The sequence below is a fragment of the Pyrus communis genome, chromosome 6 (genome assembly GCF_963583255.1).
Source record: "Pyrus communis chromosome 6, drPyrComm1.1, whole genome shotgun sequence".
Lineage (NCBI taxonomy): Eukaryota > Viridiplantae > Streptophyta > Magnoliopsida > Rosales > Rosaceae > Pyrus > Pyrus communis.
The window spans coordinates 25,890,758-25,909,164 of NC_084808.1; the positions used below are offsets into that span (position 1 = coordinate 25,890,758).

The 18,407-nt window shown below is 35.9% G+C and overlaps 1 protein-coding gene and 1 pseudogene across 1 annotated transcript; one reads left to right on the forward strand and one right to left on the reverse strand.

Annotated features, from left to right (window-relative positions):
- Nucleotides 1-610: 610 nt before the first annotated feature.
- On the reverse strand, nt 611-2,457 carry LOC137736522 (methyltransferase FGSG_00040-like). The gene has a single exon (XM_068475781.1). It carries the CDS (start codon nt 2,403-2,405, stop codon nt 777-779), a length of 1,629 nt encoding a protein of 542 aa, XP_068331882.1. The 5' UTR covers nt 2,406-2,457; the 3' UTR covers nt 611-776.
- A 3,223-nt stretch (nt 2,458-5,680) lies between these two features.
- On the forward strand, nt 5,681-17,554 carry LOC137736317 (mitochondrial uncoupling protein 3-like; annotated as a pseudogene).
- Nucleotides 17,555-18,407: the final 853 nt, after the last annotated feature.

Below are 18,407 nucleotides of genomic sequence, written 5' to 3' on the forward strand. Positions count from 1 at the left end.
CCCATAGTATAAGAAATGTATCCAATTTGTTTGTAGGTGCATTATGAACTAGAGCTCCTTGTCATACATAAATGTTATTGATTGCGGAAGATGCTGCATTTCGGGTTTTCAGTGTTGGGAGACCATGTTGTTATGAATTTCAACGTTGGCCTCTTGTTGGCTTTAGTCTATTTGGTGTTTTACGCCTGTCTGGATGCGAAAGCTGGCTCCTTGGCTGCTCTGCTGTGCGTAATTTGCTGGGCTGCTAGCTGCTTTACGCCTGTCTGGAAGGTAATTTCTGGAATTCTTTCTTCTGTTGGAGGTAGTTTTGATGGATGTTAGCATGACCTTTATGACTTGGCAATCATTAGGAGTCTGTTTTCTTGTTGCTACATATTCTGCAAAGCTTTCTTCGGCTTCGGGCTGTATCCCTGGTTTCATGCAATTTTTCGAGCCAGAACAGGATTGATGATGAAAGACCAGAGGAGGAGGAGGAGAAGAAGAAGAAGAAGAAGAAGAAACTGATCTCCTGATCTACAATTCGATCTGGTTTTCCGGGGTGTTTATTTGCTGTAAAAGCAATTCCAAAGCTATTTTCTGGTATATTAGCTTCAAGCCACGCGCCATTGACGAAAATGTCGTCATCTGCTCCCAAATTGGAGTAGTTCAAAATATCGACTTGTTGAAAAATAAAAAAATTGCATTGGTTGAACAAGAAATCAGATCATCAGTGGATTATTTGCTAATACAAGAAAATATAAAGATTGAAAATTTAGGCTATTAGTTAATAGCTTTAATTAAAGAATGCCTAAACCAAGAAGAGTCTTCATTGCTTGCTTTTTCACTACTTTCCCATACACCCCTCTTCCCAACTTCATAGCTCTCTCCATTTCCACCATTCCTCCACCACGTCTCTTCAACTTCTCCGCCACCATCTTCAGCACCCTCTCGTCACTTCCCACCGCTTCCACAACGCTATCAACCACTGTCTCCATTGGCGGTATGCGTCTTGCCCACCCCTTTGCCGACTTCTCTGAGTCATAAGCCTGAGAGCATGCTTCCCAAAACGATGCTCTCAAGTACCCTTTCTCCCTTTCCTTCACCATCCACCTCCTCATGCCTTCCTCCAGCTTGTAAACTGCTGCGCCGGCATCCATCCCTCTTTCGAGACCCATCTCAATCTCTCTCAAGTCTTCTCTAGAATACAGTTTCTCCTCAAACTTGCACCTCTTGCAGTTACATCTAAAACCCCATGTCTTGCTACCTTCGTTGCGCTTTTCCAACGACGAAAGCACATCAAAATATGCAAATGTTATCTCCTCCCCGGCCTTGACATCTCTAGAAGCATGAACCATTACATAATCTCCTATATGCATACGTCTTGCATTCGGAACACATGAATGGTTGATGAATGAAGCCAGCACCCACAGCCCAACACCGTAGTAATCGTTGTTCTTCCCCAAAACCTTGGAAGAAATTGCATCCTCAACAAGTGAATTGACATCCAATATGCTCAACATCCTGCTCGCATCATGCTCATTCTCATTATCGTAGCCGCCATTGTGCTCCGCCTCGGGCTTAAAGCGATTGATCTCAGGGACCTCAAGCTCATCCTCATCTTCCCCACTCGACAATGTACTAATCAAATTGCGGATTCTCGAACATTTAGCCACGGAATGCATCACTTTTTCAGTGAAGTTCTTCCACATGACCAATTGTGTATTCTCATCCAAATCTTGACCAGGAAAAATTCCTCTCTCTGTAGCAACCGCTTTCGTGACCAGCACCAAAGTTCCGGCGTCAATGTTCTTCGTCACAAACAGTCCACGCCCTCTAATCTCCGATTTCTTGATCTGCACTGCACCAATGTACTCAGCCGGTTCCAGAGGCTTCCCACGAAACCCGTTAACAACCCATTCAGAGAGATCAAAGGCTCCAGTTCTCGACATCAGCTCGAGCTTCTTGGACTTCTGCAAGTACCCATCGAGGTCCACAGAGCTCCCGTTAGCCTGCGGGTCGAGCTGAGCTGTTCGAAAGTAGTCCAGCGCCATGGAATACCTGTTCAGATTCAGCAAGATCTTGCCTTTGCAGACAAGAGTCTTGAAATGGGCCCTCTCGATTTCCAATGCCCGATCGCAATCCCTCAATGCTTCAGCGAAATCTCGGAGCCTGGATCGCGCTTCGGCCCGGTTGGAGAGGGCAAGGCAGAGGGATTTTCGGAGCTTGGGCAGATGATCGGGGTCGGGGTTTTGAGGGAAATTTGAGATGTGGGATTGGCAGAGGGTGATGAAGTGAGAGTATGCTTGTACGGACTCCTGCCATTCTTCTCGGAGGAGGAGCTCCGTGGCTTTGGACCGGAGCTGCTGCAGTTGCTCTTCTGCTGTCGCCATTGCCAGTTGATCCTGCTCTTGAGCTTCTTCTCTCATCTATCTGAATTTCGGTTCTTTTTTTTTTTGGGTGAGGGTTTCGTTTCGATGTAGTTTTTGAATTTGGGATTATGTAACGGTCACATTGCCTTTTTTTATTCTGCATTTTTTGTAACGTTAAACGGATATGTCGGTCTTGACCAGGTCGTAAAATATAGCCAGCAAAAAAAGCAGAACGTCGTTAAGATTGCAAACGGAAACTTTTATTATTATTAAGGTGAGGAAAGGATTGGAAACTAGTATGGGGGAAATAAGAGTTTTGAACTCGGGATACAAGATATTCAACATTCTATCTACTAAAATATTGAACCATATGCAAAAAAAAAAATTTTTTGTTTTTTTTTTGAAAAGCGATATTATCTAAACTAAAATATTAACAATAATGTTGTTCAAATTCGCATTTGGCAAGACTTGAACTTTAGATATCTCACTTATAAGTGCAGAGGAATACCACTAGACCGTAGTACTAAGTTAGTGACTTTAATTTATTACTAAAGGTAAGGGGAGGGTTTGAAACTGTTACAAAAATTTAGTGGAGGGGTAGTTTCGAATCTAAGATGCATAGGTGGAAACGCAACACCCTATCCCTTAGGATGTTGGACCACATGCAAAAATGTTTGATCTCAAACGAAAAATTATTGGTGCGAACGACTAAACCACATATCCTCCCGCGCATGCACAAAATACTCGGCTTGGGGTTGGGTTGCCGCCGTCCCCAAACCGGAGCAAGGAGCGGCGGCTATGAGGGTTTCATTTTTTCTGAATACATTGCAATTCTGTTTAGTAATTGCTTTTACATGAAGTGCATTCCATCTCTTAGTTCTAACTACTCGTCGGAGACTAGACCCGGTAAGAAACTCTGTAGCTGCAGGAGAGTCTTGTCGTAAGGTGGATCCGCTATGCAGAACATCTGCAGGAATGTGTATGGAGATAAATTAGAAACAGCTTTGCAGAAACAAATTATCCAGCACTATTTTAGAAGATAGTATCATAAGCGATAATTTCGCCCTCTTACTTTAACGAAAAGATCTCGGTACTGTTCACTTTAACAAAAAACATATTTTTACACTAAAAAGTCAATCATGGTACTGTTCACTTAAAACTCAAAGTTTTCAAACATATTTTATTAACTTTCCTTTAGTTTTTCGTCAGAAATATTTTAACAAGGCCCTAATATTACAGATGAAAACACATTCGGGGAAGCGAGATTAGCAATCTCGAACACATCATACCTCATACACAGTCATTCCCTTGCGCAGTTGATCCTCTACGGAAGCTACAGAGCTCTCTCCCTCCTCATCACCAGCTACAAGATCCACAATGCTCCCATTGTTATCACCCTTTTTACCAGTGTAAACACGTGGTCTTCAGAATCTGCTCTGCTCCAAGCGATTTTGCAAGATTTCCCTTCAGTAGGAAAAAAGAGACTAGTGTATGAACTTTCCTCTTGACTTCCAAATCTCAAAACTTCAATCGGTAACAGGTACGAATCCATCTAAACAAACCACTGGTGCGGCATCCAGAGTTTCTAATACTCTCAGGGGGCGTTTGTTGCGCCGGACTATCTCGGACTGGATTAGCTTCAAGGACTAAGCTGGACTGGCTTAGACTAGACTAAACTGGACTAACTTAGTGAAGCCTTTGGTGCAGTATTGGACTAAGAAGCTGGATAATAACAAATTCTAATATTATATTATTTAATATATAAATTATTAATATTTTATTATGATCTTATCTTTTTCTCCATCTTTTCCTACCATTTCCGTCCCACTCTTTTCCTTTTCTCTCATCGTCCCACACTCTCCCTCTTTTTTTCCTTTTAGACCCCTCAATTCATGTCTCTTTCTCATTCCTGGTCAAACTCCTTATTGATTCCAGTCTCTATTTCTCTATCCTCCCTCCCTCTCTAGTTATGCGTTGTTCGAACGGAACCTCATGGCTTCAATTTTCCCGACGAGTTGCAGGTTTTCCGATGTGTTTTTCGGCCAACCCTCGTTAAATTGGATGAAGTTAGCACCGCCAAAAAATTCATCACCATCCCTGGACCGAGATCTTAGCTTTGAATGCTCGAATCTGTCATGGATTTGAAGAAGTCCAAACAGGCCGAGACTTCCAGGCCATTTTCCGGGCACATTCGATCACATTTTAGCCTTGATTCAGGTAAAATCGTAATCTTGTCACTCCCATCTTCAATTTGGTATATTTTATATGAAAGTTGGTTGTGAAATGGATCTGAAAGAGAGTCGGAAAGTTAATGATTGATCTAGGTGACCGGAGATGATGAGGAGTCTGTCGGGAGTGGTCGTTGAGCATGGCGAGGATGAGAAAGAGAGGATAGTCTTAGCTAGTCCAATGGTTATTGGGGGGTCTCGCTAAGACCTCTTAGTGAAGGGTTTTGTCCATGCTAGTCCTCTTTAGTCTCATTAATGTTAGTCCCAGCATGGAACAAACACAGTATTGGACTAATAGCTAGTCTAGTCCAGTCCAATCCAACTTAGTGAGGGCAAACAAACGCCCCCTCACTCTATCTATTTTTGTATTGAATGACGAGAAGTAAATTATGAAACATGAAAGCATGAGTTTATCAAGCATACCTTGCTTATCCAGAAATTAACCCTGCGATTAAGTACGTCTACTGGAACCCAAATTGCAACTGCAAGATCCTTAGAAGTCCAGCTGAAAGTAGAAAATATAAATATAGCAAAAAGTAGGTAACGAATGCATTATAATTGCTGCTTGTACGGAAGCAACCATGAATTGCACTGCTCTTCGTCAAATTGCAACTCCAACTAAAACAACACCAACCACCATGCATGTTGTTAACGTCGATTCAGTGATTCAGAAAATAAAGAAACAGTAAGCAGGTCAAAAACCTCCTAATAGAAAAGGGCATGAAATGACATTATGCAATCACCATACCTTGACAGTACCAAGACTTTTCTTCCATAGTAGCTTACGAGGTGTCTTGATTTCATTAAACCTCTTTGCATAATCAGATAGTAGTTTGTCAACAGGCCCAGGTACATTGAGGGACTCATCCTGAAATTTAAAATCACTTTGGTCCCTGAGATTGAAAATCAATAGAAATGGTCTTTGAGATTGTCCACTATCCATCATTTTGGTCCTTCCGCTAAGTGTCGCGGAGCCCTTGGCCGGAAGTTTGTGCAATTTTCAAAGTTTCGTAACTCAATCGTTTCTCAACCAAATTCGACCCATAATATATCAAAATGAAGATAGGAAAGTGTACAACAAGATTATACCTATTTGGAATCCCAATGGTTGCCGGTGATGGCCAGAACATAGACTCAAAGGTGACTGGTCCGCGGGAAAAATGAAAAACTCGCCGGAAACTAGGTAAACTTTAAATGTTCATAACTTCTTCAATACTCAACGAAATTGAGTGATTCAAAAAAAAAATCATACTTCTCAATGAGATGAAGAGAATGGTACCTTTATTGATAGCTAAATATCAGTGGTTTGGCTGGAACACGGCTCAAAATTAGCTATCTTGGTCTCAAGTTAGCCAATTTCAAGCCGTTTTCCAGCCATACCACGGTGAGTTAGCCATCGAAAAAGGTACCATTGTCTTTGTCTCGTCGAGAAGTATGCTTTTCATTTTTTAATCACTTGATTTTGTTGAGTGTTGAAGAACAATGTTTTAAGTTTGCCCAGTTTCCGGCGAGTTTTCTAGTTTTTTCACGGACCAATCACATTTCAGGCTATTTTTCGGCTATCTCCAGCAACCATTGAGCTTCCAAATAAGTATAATCTTTTTGTACACTTTCCTATCTTCATTTTGATATATTATGAGTCAAATTTGGTTAAGAAATGATTAAGTTACAAAGTTTTAAAAATTACCCAAACTTCTGGCAAGAGCTCCAGGACACTTAACGGAGTTTTTAGTGGAAGGACCAAAATGATGGATAGTAGACAATTTCAGGGATCAAAATGATGTGTTATGCAAATCTTATGGACCATTTTGGCTATTTACCCTATAAAGATATTTCAAATCCCTCTATCAAAAATTTCAAATAAATGATATTACCAAGGAAACAATTCATTACCTGGATTTGAGGCCAAAAATTTGAAAAGATGCTTGTAGCATCAAAATTGTCCATGGAAACCCCTTCATCTCCCAGTTCAGTTCCTAAGAAATCCACCCGAATTTAGTGGAATCAATAAAATAACTAGTCATCTGTTAATGGCTAAGCTGTGGTTGCTTTAATATTGCTGTTATTCCTCTCAGAATCAATCAGATCATTCGGCATAATTTCGCATTTCTGCATGCTGCTCTCTCCAAAATGTATCTATAGAATGATTACACAATACGTACATTAAGGTAGACAGTTTGAAGTAATTGAGTAGGCTAATTGATTTTATTTCGTTTTAAATTCTGTAAATGATTCGGAAGTAATGGTATATACTTCTGTTTACTGCTAGTAGTGCAGTTGGTGGCAAGCCCTGCAGATCTTGTTAAGGTAAGGATGCAAGCAGGCTAGGTATTCGGGGTGTTTCGATGTTTTGAACAAGATCGTACGAGTAGAATGTTAGAACCAATCAAACGTCAAGTGTATATTATATAACAATTTGCACAGTTTTATTTCGAATGGAAAATTCAACGACAAACACAATATATTAGAACATAAACACTTAATGAGATTATATATAAAATCACAAATCACTGACTTGTTTCTTGCAGATAGAGGCTTGCAGAAGCAATCTCCTAAGACAGAAATTCGTCCCTACACCAGTGCAGCAGTCCTTGGACATCTATCTTGCAGGATACAACTATCTAATCCAAGTTCTTGCACTCGAACTCGGATTCTTGGCGAATTGGTTGTTGTGTTTCTCTGTAAACTGTGAAGAATATGATGGAAAGGATATGTCTTGTTTCTGATCCGACAGCCATATATAATGGCATAAACGAGCAGTTGAAACTGTTCATAAATGAGCAGTTGAAACCGTTCATAACTGATCGGTTTTATCATTTCAGAAAGAAAAAAAAAAACTGAATGAAAAGATCAAAAACGTAAAAATGATACTTGGGTTTTTTGTCCATCCGAGCCCCAAGGCCCAAGGCCCATCTTTGACATTTAATATATACACCCAAACTCTCCAAGTCTAAGGCTGGTCCATGGCTTTGGCCCAATTCAATTCAAACTATAAGTGAGTGAACTCACTTATAAAGAGTTGTTGTAAAAGGTGAATGGGCAATGTGGGACTGGCAGTCCCACATAACACAGGTTTCCAACAATACCCCACATTTTCTATTCAAACTCTAGCATAGAAGGCTTTGGGGGACTTTGGAAAGCGGTTTTCCCTAATGTCCAAAGAGCATTCTTGGTGAACATGGGACAATTGGCTTGTTATGATCAGCAGAACGTTTTGTGTTCGAAAATGGGGTTTCTGAGGACAACATATCCGCCCATAGTTTGGCGTCGATCACGTAAGGCCTTCTGGCAACTTCTTTGAGTTGTCCAGCCGATGTGGTAAAAGACGAGAATGATGAATCAGTGGCGGAGCAAGGAAGGGAAGATTATGTATAACAATTCGTACGATTGTCTGGTGAAGACCGTCAAAGTTGAAGGTTGAAGAGCACTGTGGAAAGGGTTCTTTCCTCCTCGGTCCTAGGCAATTCGTGTTATGGGTCTAGTATGAGAAGTTTCGACAAATTGCAGGATTCTCTATTTCTAAACACTCTTTTTATCTGAAATTGATTCGAATTCGTATGCGAAGTATAAGTATCATTTCTCTCCTTACAAAATTTCGCCTTTATTGTCACATAAGGAATCAAAATAGAATTTGTCCTTACGTTAAAATCGGTTATATATCTCATACGTGAACAATTAGGTATAAGATAACTGTGGGGTATGATTATCACATACCTAAACAGCCACGTATCATATAGTTCATGACCTTGATTCATGTGTGTACGTAGTACCACCTAAGGAATCAGAAAAATAAGTAACACAGATTAAAAACTTGTAATCGGCACCTAAACAATCATGTGTCATTTCGATTAGGAAGGGGTGGTTTATTTCATTTTTCTTTTGTCACAGAAGGGTAGTTTACCTTATACTTAAACAACCTAGTATCATTCCCATTTATTACTTTCTGATTCCAATTTATTATCATCCCATACATATAATCCACTGTTCTTCCCATTGATTCTTCAAACTAAATCAACTGAAAGGTTAGAAAGATCATAGATGAAGAAGCAAAAGCAACCAACCATCATTAACCGTTGTGATTGCCGACTGCCAAAGTAAACATGTAATGAGAAATAGAACCACCATTCATTACTTTGCTCACCTGCTCACCAGAACTATTGTGACATTACTCATCACTCTTTTTCTTCCCGCACGTGTGCAAAAGAATAGAGAGAGTAAACGGAAATCACTTCCCATAACTTATAAAATTTCATTGTAATGTCCTCCAAGCTCATCCCTTAACCAATAAAAAGAACTTGCCGTTGGAAAGATACATCATACATACGTAGAGTATTCATATATACAAGTTCTTTAAGCAAAGAGATATATATATATTTTTTTTCTTTCAAAGAATGGAGATTAGGTGTGTGAGACCCACTCCACAACGAACTTCAACAGTCTAAACCGTCTATTTTGTAAGTCTCGATTCATACATCATCCTTGAAAAAAATTCAATTCAATTTGAATTCATTTGCCCATTAAATTATTACGATGAAATTTCAATATTTCTTAAAACATAGTTTTCGTCAACTTCTTTGAACTCAATTAGATACCTTAAATATTTCCGATTTGACTAATATTTGGCAAGAATGATATATGAGGTGTGATGACTAGATATTATATTATGTATTTTACCCTAATCTTAGTATTAATTTATTAGTTATTTTATAAGAATTTTGATACTTTGAATTATATTTCTAATGTAGGACATTCGACTTCCTCTTAAGCAAAAAGTGGCCAACCAGATGAATTTTGGAGTGATTTCAATTGGAGGATATTCGTGTGTCTCTGAACTTATTCATGTCAAAGTTTCAGATTTTGTACCATGCGGTTTATTTATGGTAATGAAATAAAGGAGCAACGCCCAATGCTGTCAAAGTGACGTTTGAGGCTTATTTGGGCTTTTTAAAGTCCAAGATGATGTCTTGTGGGTTCAAAGCCTTCTGCAATTATGTTCAGCACATCTCAAGCTTTAATTCATGTCGCTTTAGGCCTGTTTTGAAGCCCTAAAGATTTAGAAACATGGCTAATTTGTGGCTGGACAGATTTCCCGTATTTGATTAGGATTATGTTTCCTAGTTTCTCGTAACTTATTATGTTTCCTAGTTTTTAGAAGACCTTTTCTTGTAAGTATTTTAATTGTATAGTTGTATAAATAAGACTTTTTAATCATTAGGGTTTTTGGGGAGAGAAGAGAAGAACACATAAATTTTGAGATTTATATTTGAAGGTGTTTTCTATCATTTTTATATTTTTCAATAAAATTCCTTTTGTTTTATGATTGTTCGTAACTAATTCTTTTTTTTGCTAGGGCGAGGCCATGAGCCTTAGTAAGAATATGTAGTTTCTTTTTAATTTGCTTATGATATTATGCATGCAGTTTTGAATTATTAATCACCAGTTTAAGCTATCTAATTGTCTTGATGCTTGATCACCATTAGGATGTTTAGAAAAGTAATTTGATGCAATTTTGGTTGGAGGTCGGTCCCTGAAATTGATGAAGGCTTCTTGTGGTTCATATATGCAAGTTCACTTAAAATAAATACCACGTCTTAAGGGTTGCATGGCCTTTCAAAAGGTTTCACAAAGCTTAATGAGTCTTGCATGTTTAGATTTAATCTGAATATCACAGACAGATTGCATGTTTGATATATGCTCTATGTTGGGGTTCCAAGTAGGCATATATTAAGAAAACCTAACCTTCAAATATTCATGTGTAAGTCATAAGTAATTAGAAGAACGACATAGGATTGTTAAGATGACGACGGAATCCTAATGCTTTCAAAATTTAATTTTTAAAAGCTGTTTTCTTTTAGTTTATGTTATTTTACCAATTTATTTAATTATTTCTCTTAAATTCGTTTTTATTATTTGAAATCACAAAATCAATTTTTTTCAAAAATTATGTTTTAAGTAATTAATTAAGATTTGATTTGACATAAATTTTTCATTCAATTTCTGTGGAAAATGACCTTACTAGAGCTAACTATATTGCAATTATCTAGTACTTTTGCAAGTATTTTAAGTATTTTTATTCCTACTTTTACATGTAGTAAAAATCCCTATCAAAATACAACTTAAAAAAATAAACAGTTCAAATCGAATTCGATATGATTTGACCCCCCAACAACTCCCACTTTTTAAAAGAAATGGAGAGTCCTTTTCTAAAGTCTGTTCACACGCAAGTTGAGCACAACCGCTACAGTAAATGTATAATTTATTTCCATACAAATAAATCTTTGTAGAGTAATAATATTCATACTATGTTTATATATATCATATTTTTATATCTTTTTAAGTGGCATTTGATGTAGACAACTACATCATTTGAATTAATCAGATTTTTAAATTTAGTTTCTTATTTAATAAACTAATAATTAAGAAAAACTAGTTAATTAAATGATGATTGTGGTATATGAGGAGTCTTTCTCCTTCATTTTACTTGAGTTTTGCAAATTTTTCAAATAATATGACTGTTCATATCAGATGCTACCTAAGATGGTATAGAAATGTTATACAAAAATATGGTATGAATAACATTACTTATTTTTGTATATTTTAGCACATGCATTAGACGGAAGTAAGTCCACTTGATCCAAAATGTGACGTGTGGCATTGTCCCACAAATGTAAAGTGTGATACATATGGTGGAACATGTACCTACCTTTGGTATATGTTCATAAATGATGTTTCAACGCTATGCATTATATTCTGCGACAAATAATTATCAATTCTGGCCATTTATATCAACTGTCTGCTTTTTACCCATCACATTTTATGGTAGCTTCTCCTTTTTTGTCAAAGAAAAACGTGCCAAAAATGGGAGAGAGGAAATCCTCAAAGAGGCATTAAGAACTAAAGTTGTACGTGAATTAAATTGCACATGCAAGACATAAGTTGCACGCCAGTTAAACAGTTATTGAATATATCGTGGAGGATACGAAATATTGCTCCCTACAATCATTAAAGATGTGTGGACAACCACATCATTTGAATTCATCATCAACCCAACACCGTTGCTCATTGTCTTGTCCGCTATAACCTGAGTATTGGCACTGCGAATGGTTTGATAGTCCGCCGTTTTTCATCGTTGATCTCCTTTATGAGGGCCTTTCGTAGTTTGGTTTTATACCTTTGTTCTGAGCAGTGGGGAAACCAGGAATCGTCAGGGGGAGGCGCGAAACTTAAACGGGTAAAATATCTCAAAAATGTAGACAACCAAATCCGAGTAGACAATAATAACATTGTTCATAATTTATCGATACAAACTAATGTTCTAAAAGACGTTAGGTACTAGCTGAATGGCGGGCTGGGACGTAGCCTATTGCACTTAATAAATGTACTATATTCTATAAATAAACATTGAACAATACTTATGTTAGTTTTTGAAAAAGGATAACAAAATGTTTACACGTTATTTGGGAGTTTTTTTTATTATTATTAATGAACAATATTATTTATCTTAAGGAGGAATGAGTTAAACTTCACACCAGGCTAGTCATAATAATGTGGTTCAAATTTATTTTTCATAATAATTGAACTTAAGACTTTTTTACTTACAAGTAAAAAAAATATCATTAAACTGCATTATCAAGTGATCTGCTATTTAGAAGTTTTAAGTAAATATTTTTATATGGAATACAATTGAGAAAGAGGAAGATGGTGGAATAGGGAAAATGAAGAGGATATTAAAACTTAAAAAAAAAAAAGGATAATACAAACAAAAAGTCAGCAAAAGAGAAGATGGTGGAGTTAAAACCGAAATGTGGCGGGCCCAAATTAAAGAGGAAACTGGAAAACAGGGGATATGACAGACGACTGGTCCCTGCTTAAATAATTTATTTATTTTTAATAGAACGACGTCGTCCCAGAAGGATTTTAAAAGAAAAATTTAACCAGGACCAAAACGCCGGCCTGGTTTTTTCAAAAAGAATTAGAACCCTGGGTGCAGCAGTAGGAAAACCCAGAAACAGACAGCATTTCATCATTTCCGGTGGGATCAAAGGGGCGAAACCACCGCTCCAAGATTAGATTTCCGGTTGCGCCTCTGCAGCTTCGCTCTTGGTTCTAAGGACTGCTTTTGTACCTTCTTTCGCTGTGTTTTGAAGTTGGTTTGGCCTCTGCCCTCTAATGATATATCTATCGTTGCTAAAAAATAAAAAACCGCCCTTTATTTAAGGGCACGAGGGGTCTAGATTTCGAAGTTGGTTTTGGAGTTTTGTGAGGTGAACCAGTAGAATAGGCTAATTGTGACTGTATAATCGAAATCAAGTAGTGTAGATTTCAAAATCCTTAAACTTTGGGCACAGAGATTTAGAGTGAATCTGAATTTAATGGGTAGCTACAAAAATAATGTTGAAAGATTTTGTTTTTGTTTATTTTTATACGAATTGTTATTAGTACTTCAAAAATCTTATTCTAAATTCTAAACTTTCTATATTAGAAAAGAAAATACATTTGTGATAAGTATAGAATAAAATTTTTAGAATGTTAATAACACTTCCTTTTTTTATTTATATCTTTCCAACTTTCTCACCATCCTTCGATCTTTATCCATCTTTATCCATCTTCTTCCCTTTTTTTTATGGGAGTTTTAACGAAAAACCAACGGTACTGTTCATTTTAATGAAAAATCACATTTTTACACTAAAAAGTCAAACCTGATACTATTCATTTTATTTTTTATTTTATCCTTATCATTAAAATTCAAAGTTTTCAAATTATTTTTATTAGTTTTTCTTTATTTTATTTCATGTGTCTTCATTTCCGAGTACGTACAAGTTAAAAAACTAGCGACCACTTACTAGGATCAGGATCCTCTCCTGATCTAAGGATGAGGATCATCCTGACCAAGGAATGTGGGCCGTTGGATGAAAATCCAACGGTTATAATTATTATAACTTTAAAGGGATCCTCCTATTTATAGCCGTTAGATTTTCATCTAACGATTCACATTCCTTGATCAGAAGGACCCTTATTCTTATATCAGAAGAGGATCCTGATCCCACTTACTATTGCATGCTCCAGTTGCATCAACATAAATTGTCTGCCACGCAGTAGTGTCGACGGTCCTAAATGAAAAAGATAACATGAATCCATCTCAAATAAAACAACAACAACAAAAAAAAAATGAGGTTGGGTAAATTATTTTTTATCCCATCAACTTTTCGTTCCATTTCCATTTGATACTTCTGGCAATTCGTGTTTTGGGTTTAGCATGAGAAGTACCAATATCATACGACCGTTAATCAATTTGTTATATTGATCGTTAAATGATGATTTTAAAAAGTGCAAAGCTCACATTTACTGACAATAATAAAAATAAAAAAAATTACAACTTTAACTTATTTATCAATTTAAATTTAAAATTAAATTAACATACTTTTCCGGGTTCTTCGTGTTGTTATCAAAACGTTTCTGGGTTCTCTCATTCTTCTTATTTGTCATCTTTTAAGATCTCTCCACTCTCACTCAACGTCGACCAACACCATTGCACCCACAACCATCCCTCTCATCCTCCTCAGAATCTCGTCGTCTCATTTCAACCCACTCAAAATCGCCATGACTTCGAAAACTGCTACGAGATCGAGTTCAACGGCTGATTCATAGCTGGAGAAATTAGGTTTATATCTTTCTTTTTGATACTGCATTGATTAAAATCTTATTCATTTTCAATTTTTGATCAAAGGCTTTGGATATTAATAACATCATTAATTATTTGAATAATAAAATATTTTTATTTTAAAATATATTCCTTTAGTGTTAAAAATGTTACAATTAGTATATTTATATTTATGGCTAAATTTTTTATCATATATTTTTAGGAAGTTTTAATAAAAAGCCCGCGATACTGTTTACTTTAACAAAAAACCATATTTTTATACTAAAAAGTCAATCCTAATACATTATATATTTTTATACCCTTTATTTTGTCCTTATCATTAAAATTCAAAGTTTTCAAGTCATTTTCATTAGTTTTTCTATATTTTTTTTTTAGTTTGTACCTATTTTTAATTTGTACTCATATATTAGTTTCTTTTTGTGCCCATATTTTATAAAGTTTTATTTGTGTTTGTACCCATGTGTATACCATCACGTGACATTGTATATTTAATCAATGATAGAAAAATTACATATGGTATATTTATGTTTTATGCCTAAACTTTGTATTACATATTTATATTTTTAGTTTGTACCCACTTTTAATTTGCAACATTTTTTTAAATCTGTAGTATTTTCTTTTTAGTTTTATTTTGTACCCATGTATTAATTTTTTTTAGTGCCTATATTTTTTAAAAATTCATTTGTACTCATAATTTTTTAATTTTTTATTTGTACCCTAATTTATTTATAATGTACCCATTCTTCTTTATTAATGTACCACTTTGTTATGTGTGAAATGTACCAATTTTTTTTGTAAAATGTACCAATTTCTTTTAACACTATGGATACATTCTTTTGCCATTCATTATTTCTTATTTTTACTTAGTTTTTATCCATTTATTCAATCAAAATGTTTGAATTTGTTTATTGTAAGCGTTTCTAATAGTATTATAATGCGGGATTTTAAATTTATAGGATTATAAATCTCATAAAATATCAAACAATTAATGTCAAAACTATAAAAATATAATTATTAATTGTAATATAATGAGGTGTTCAAAGTCAAGGGACTTTGCTCAAACTTTGAATATTATTAAGGTTTTAATCAAAGAATGTTAAAAATTAAAGATCGCATCTAAAGTATTCCTTTTTATAACTTGAGGGTGGTAATTTTATCACCTGAACATAAACTTTTTAACTACTTTACCCCTCATCTTGTGTGTTTGTTAAAAGTTTAGGGGCGGAGCGGCTATTCCATATTAGGATTAGGGCAATATCACAAGTGTCTTTAAGAATTTATAGAAGGGGTTTTAGCTTATTTTTTTATTTTACAGATCGTCTATTAAAAGAGATTGTCGGCAACGAAACTCGAATTTAAACCCTGATCTAATTAAAAGAACGATCATAACCAACTTAACCAATCCTAGTTAGCCTTGACCCCTCATGTTCAACACCATTGCATAAAGTACTATTTCTGAATGACTTCCTGGAGGTTCTTATATAAGAGTTAATTTTCTCCCTGCACACATGCAGAGTGTTTTTAATGATTATTAATCGTTACGTACGAAGTGCATACCTATAGGCCATAATCGCTTTCTGGACACATTCATATTTTGGTGAGATAGAAATAAGTGCATTCAAGGCTAACAGGTCTGCATGGACATTGGACTGGGAACTTTGGGAACCAAGGCACTAAATGTGTCATTGAGAGTCTCCGGAATCCTCCTTACAACTATTCCGGCAGGTAGGGAAGAAAATAGCAGGATTTACTTTATTTTTTTATTAAATTAATAAGAAATAAGAAAAAAAATTAGATTAAATATTTTGAGATTTTTATTAAAACGATAAATTTGTTACATTATATGTTAGATTAAGGAGCCAACGAAATTCGAACTCACGTTATGATGTAAGGACAACACTCCTCTTTACCATTTTCGTAGAGCTAGGGCCACTTGCAAAGATATTTTGTTCATTTGGAAGTAAATGAATTGCAGTTTCGTCGTAAGCTTAAATATACACACGTGAGCGCTCAAACACTGATTAATTTAGTAATTTAATATTGTGTTAATCATTCATCTAGATATGCTTTAAAAGTAATCTCATATCCTAATTGTTCATTTCTTATGTTATATACAATCATAAATTATCTTTTAATAACAGTTTCTAGATATGCCATAACTTTATGATAAGTATCCGTAATCCCGAATGCTTGGAATATGGTAAGTTAATTATGAGAAAGTAGCAATTTAGCTAATTTTGCACATTATTGGGGTTTTAATTTTGGGAACTTTAACGAAGAGATTTCGGTACAGTTTACTTTAACGAAAAACCATATTTTTCCACTAAAAAGTTAATCCTGATACTATTCACCTTACCATTTATTTTGTCCTTATCGTTAACACTCAGGATGCGTTTGTTGTACCAGACTATCTCGGACTGGAGTAGCTTCAAGGACTAAGCTAGACTGGCTTAAACTAGACTAAGCTGGACTAACTTAGTGAAGCGTTTGGTGCACTATCGGACTAAACTACAAACTAATTATTATTTTTTATTATTTATTTACTTTTGCGTTTAAAAACAACAAAGCAACAAATATTAAAATATTATTTGTAGTTATTTAACTTTTAAAAACCTAATTAATGTTTCATTTGCTGCCTTTACTTTTATTTTAGAAGAACAACCTTTATTTTTTGAAAAACAGACCGATATTTCCAAGGAGGCAGATTGTCTGCCTTCCTGTTTCGGTGCCCTTTCCATCCCTTCCTATTTTGTGCGGTCACGGTTAAGCCACGTCAATATTTTTTATAAAGATAATAAGACAAAAAGTAATAGGAATATAAAATGTTGACGTGGCTTAACCGTGACCGCACAAAATAAGAAGGGATGAGAAGGGCACCGAAACAAGAAGGCAGACAATCTGCCTCTTATTTCCAAAGCAAATCCTCTATGCCTCTTCATTCCTCTCCACCTTCTGCCTCTTCACTTCCTCTCACAAAATCGGTTGCAAATCTTAAAATCAAAACACATAGCGAGAAAGAGATTGAAGGAGGTGAGGTGCATGTGTGATTGGCTCGAAGGTATAGAAGATGAGGGTTGGATCTGGTTTGGGTTTTCTGGGTGAAATTTTCAAGCTCATCCCACTGCAAATTTTTTTTTGGTTTTCTGGGTTATTTGGGTTCGAATTTTGGGAGTTGGATCTGGTTCTGAAAAGGGAACCTTGGGAAATTTTGTTGCTTTTTTGTTTCGGATTTTGCAGGATCTCGGTTTGAAATGGGTTGTGAGACGCGAGGAAGAGGTAGATGGGAGGACAAAGCGGGTAGGAGTGAAACAGAGTAGAGTGGTCTTAGCAGTCCGCCTAATTTCGGGGGGTCTCGCTAAGACCCTGTAGCGAAGCTATTAGTTGGACTCAGTTGAGGTGAGTCTCATTAAACGTAGTTCCCGTGTGAAACAAACATCGGATTATAGTCCAATCTAGTCTAAGAAAGTTTAGTGAAGCCAAACAAATGGGCCCTCAAAGTTTTCAAACATTTTTCATTAATTTTCCTTTTAATTTATTGGCACATAGGTTCACATGGCGTTACTGCTAACTGATAATTAGTGTGTAGATTTTGTTTAGGTCAGACGATTTCTCACCTCTAATCAAATGCGTGTTCTACATTGATTATGCATTTACCGCAATGCTAACATTTTACAGAAAATAAGCTGAAGCATATACTCTTTTACAAATCCCAACATTTTACAAAAAATTGTCGGCATATGCTTCAGCTTATTTTATGTAAACGAGTATATATATGTGTGTGCGCGCGCGCATGTATACTCTTTGTTAAGCATATACTCTTTGTTAGTGTGTGCGTGTGCGCGAGCGCATGTATACTCTTTTACAAATCTTAACATTCAGTTTTCGGTAATCAGATCAAATGAATTAAAAAAAAAATTAATGGATAAAAATTAACAAAGATATGTCTGAAGTAAAAAATGTGTGTGAATAGCATTACCCTATATATATGTGTGTGTGTGTGCGCGCGCGCGCAGGCCCTTTAAGAGAACGGGTCCCATTTTTTTTCAAAAAATGAGAATTGGTTGTGGGACCCACTCCACATCGAACTTCAATGATCCGAACTGCCTATTTTATAAGTATTGATTTCTGGATCATCATTGCAAAAATTCAATTCAATCTGAAATTATTTGC

Bases quoted from the DNA above. Each gene is read 5' to 3' on its own strand.
- LOC137736522 (XM_068475781.1), bottom strand. From the start codon at position 2,405: ATGAGAGAAGAAGCTCAAGAGCAGGATCAACTGGCAATGGCGACAGCA.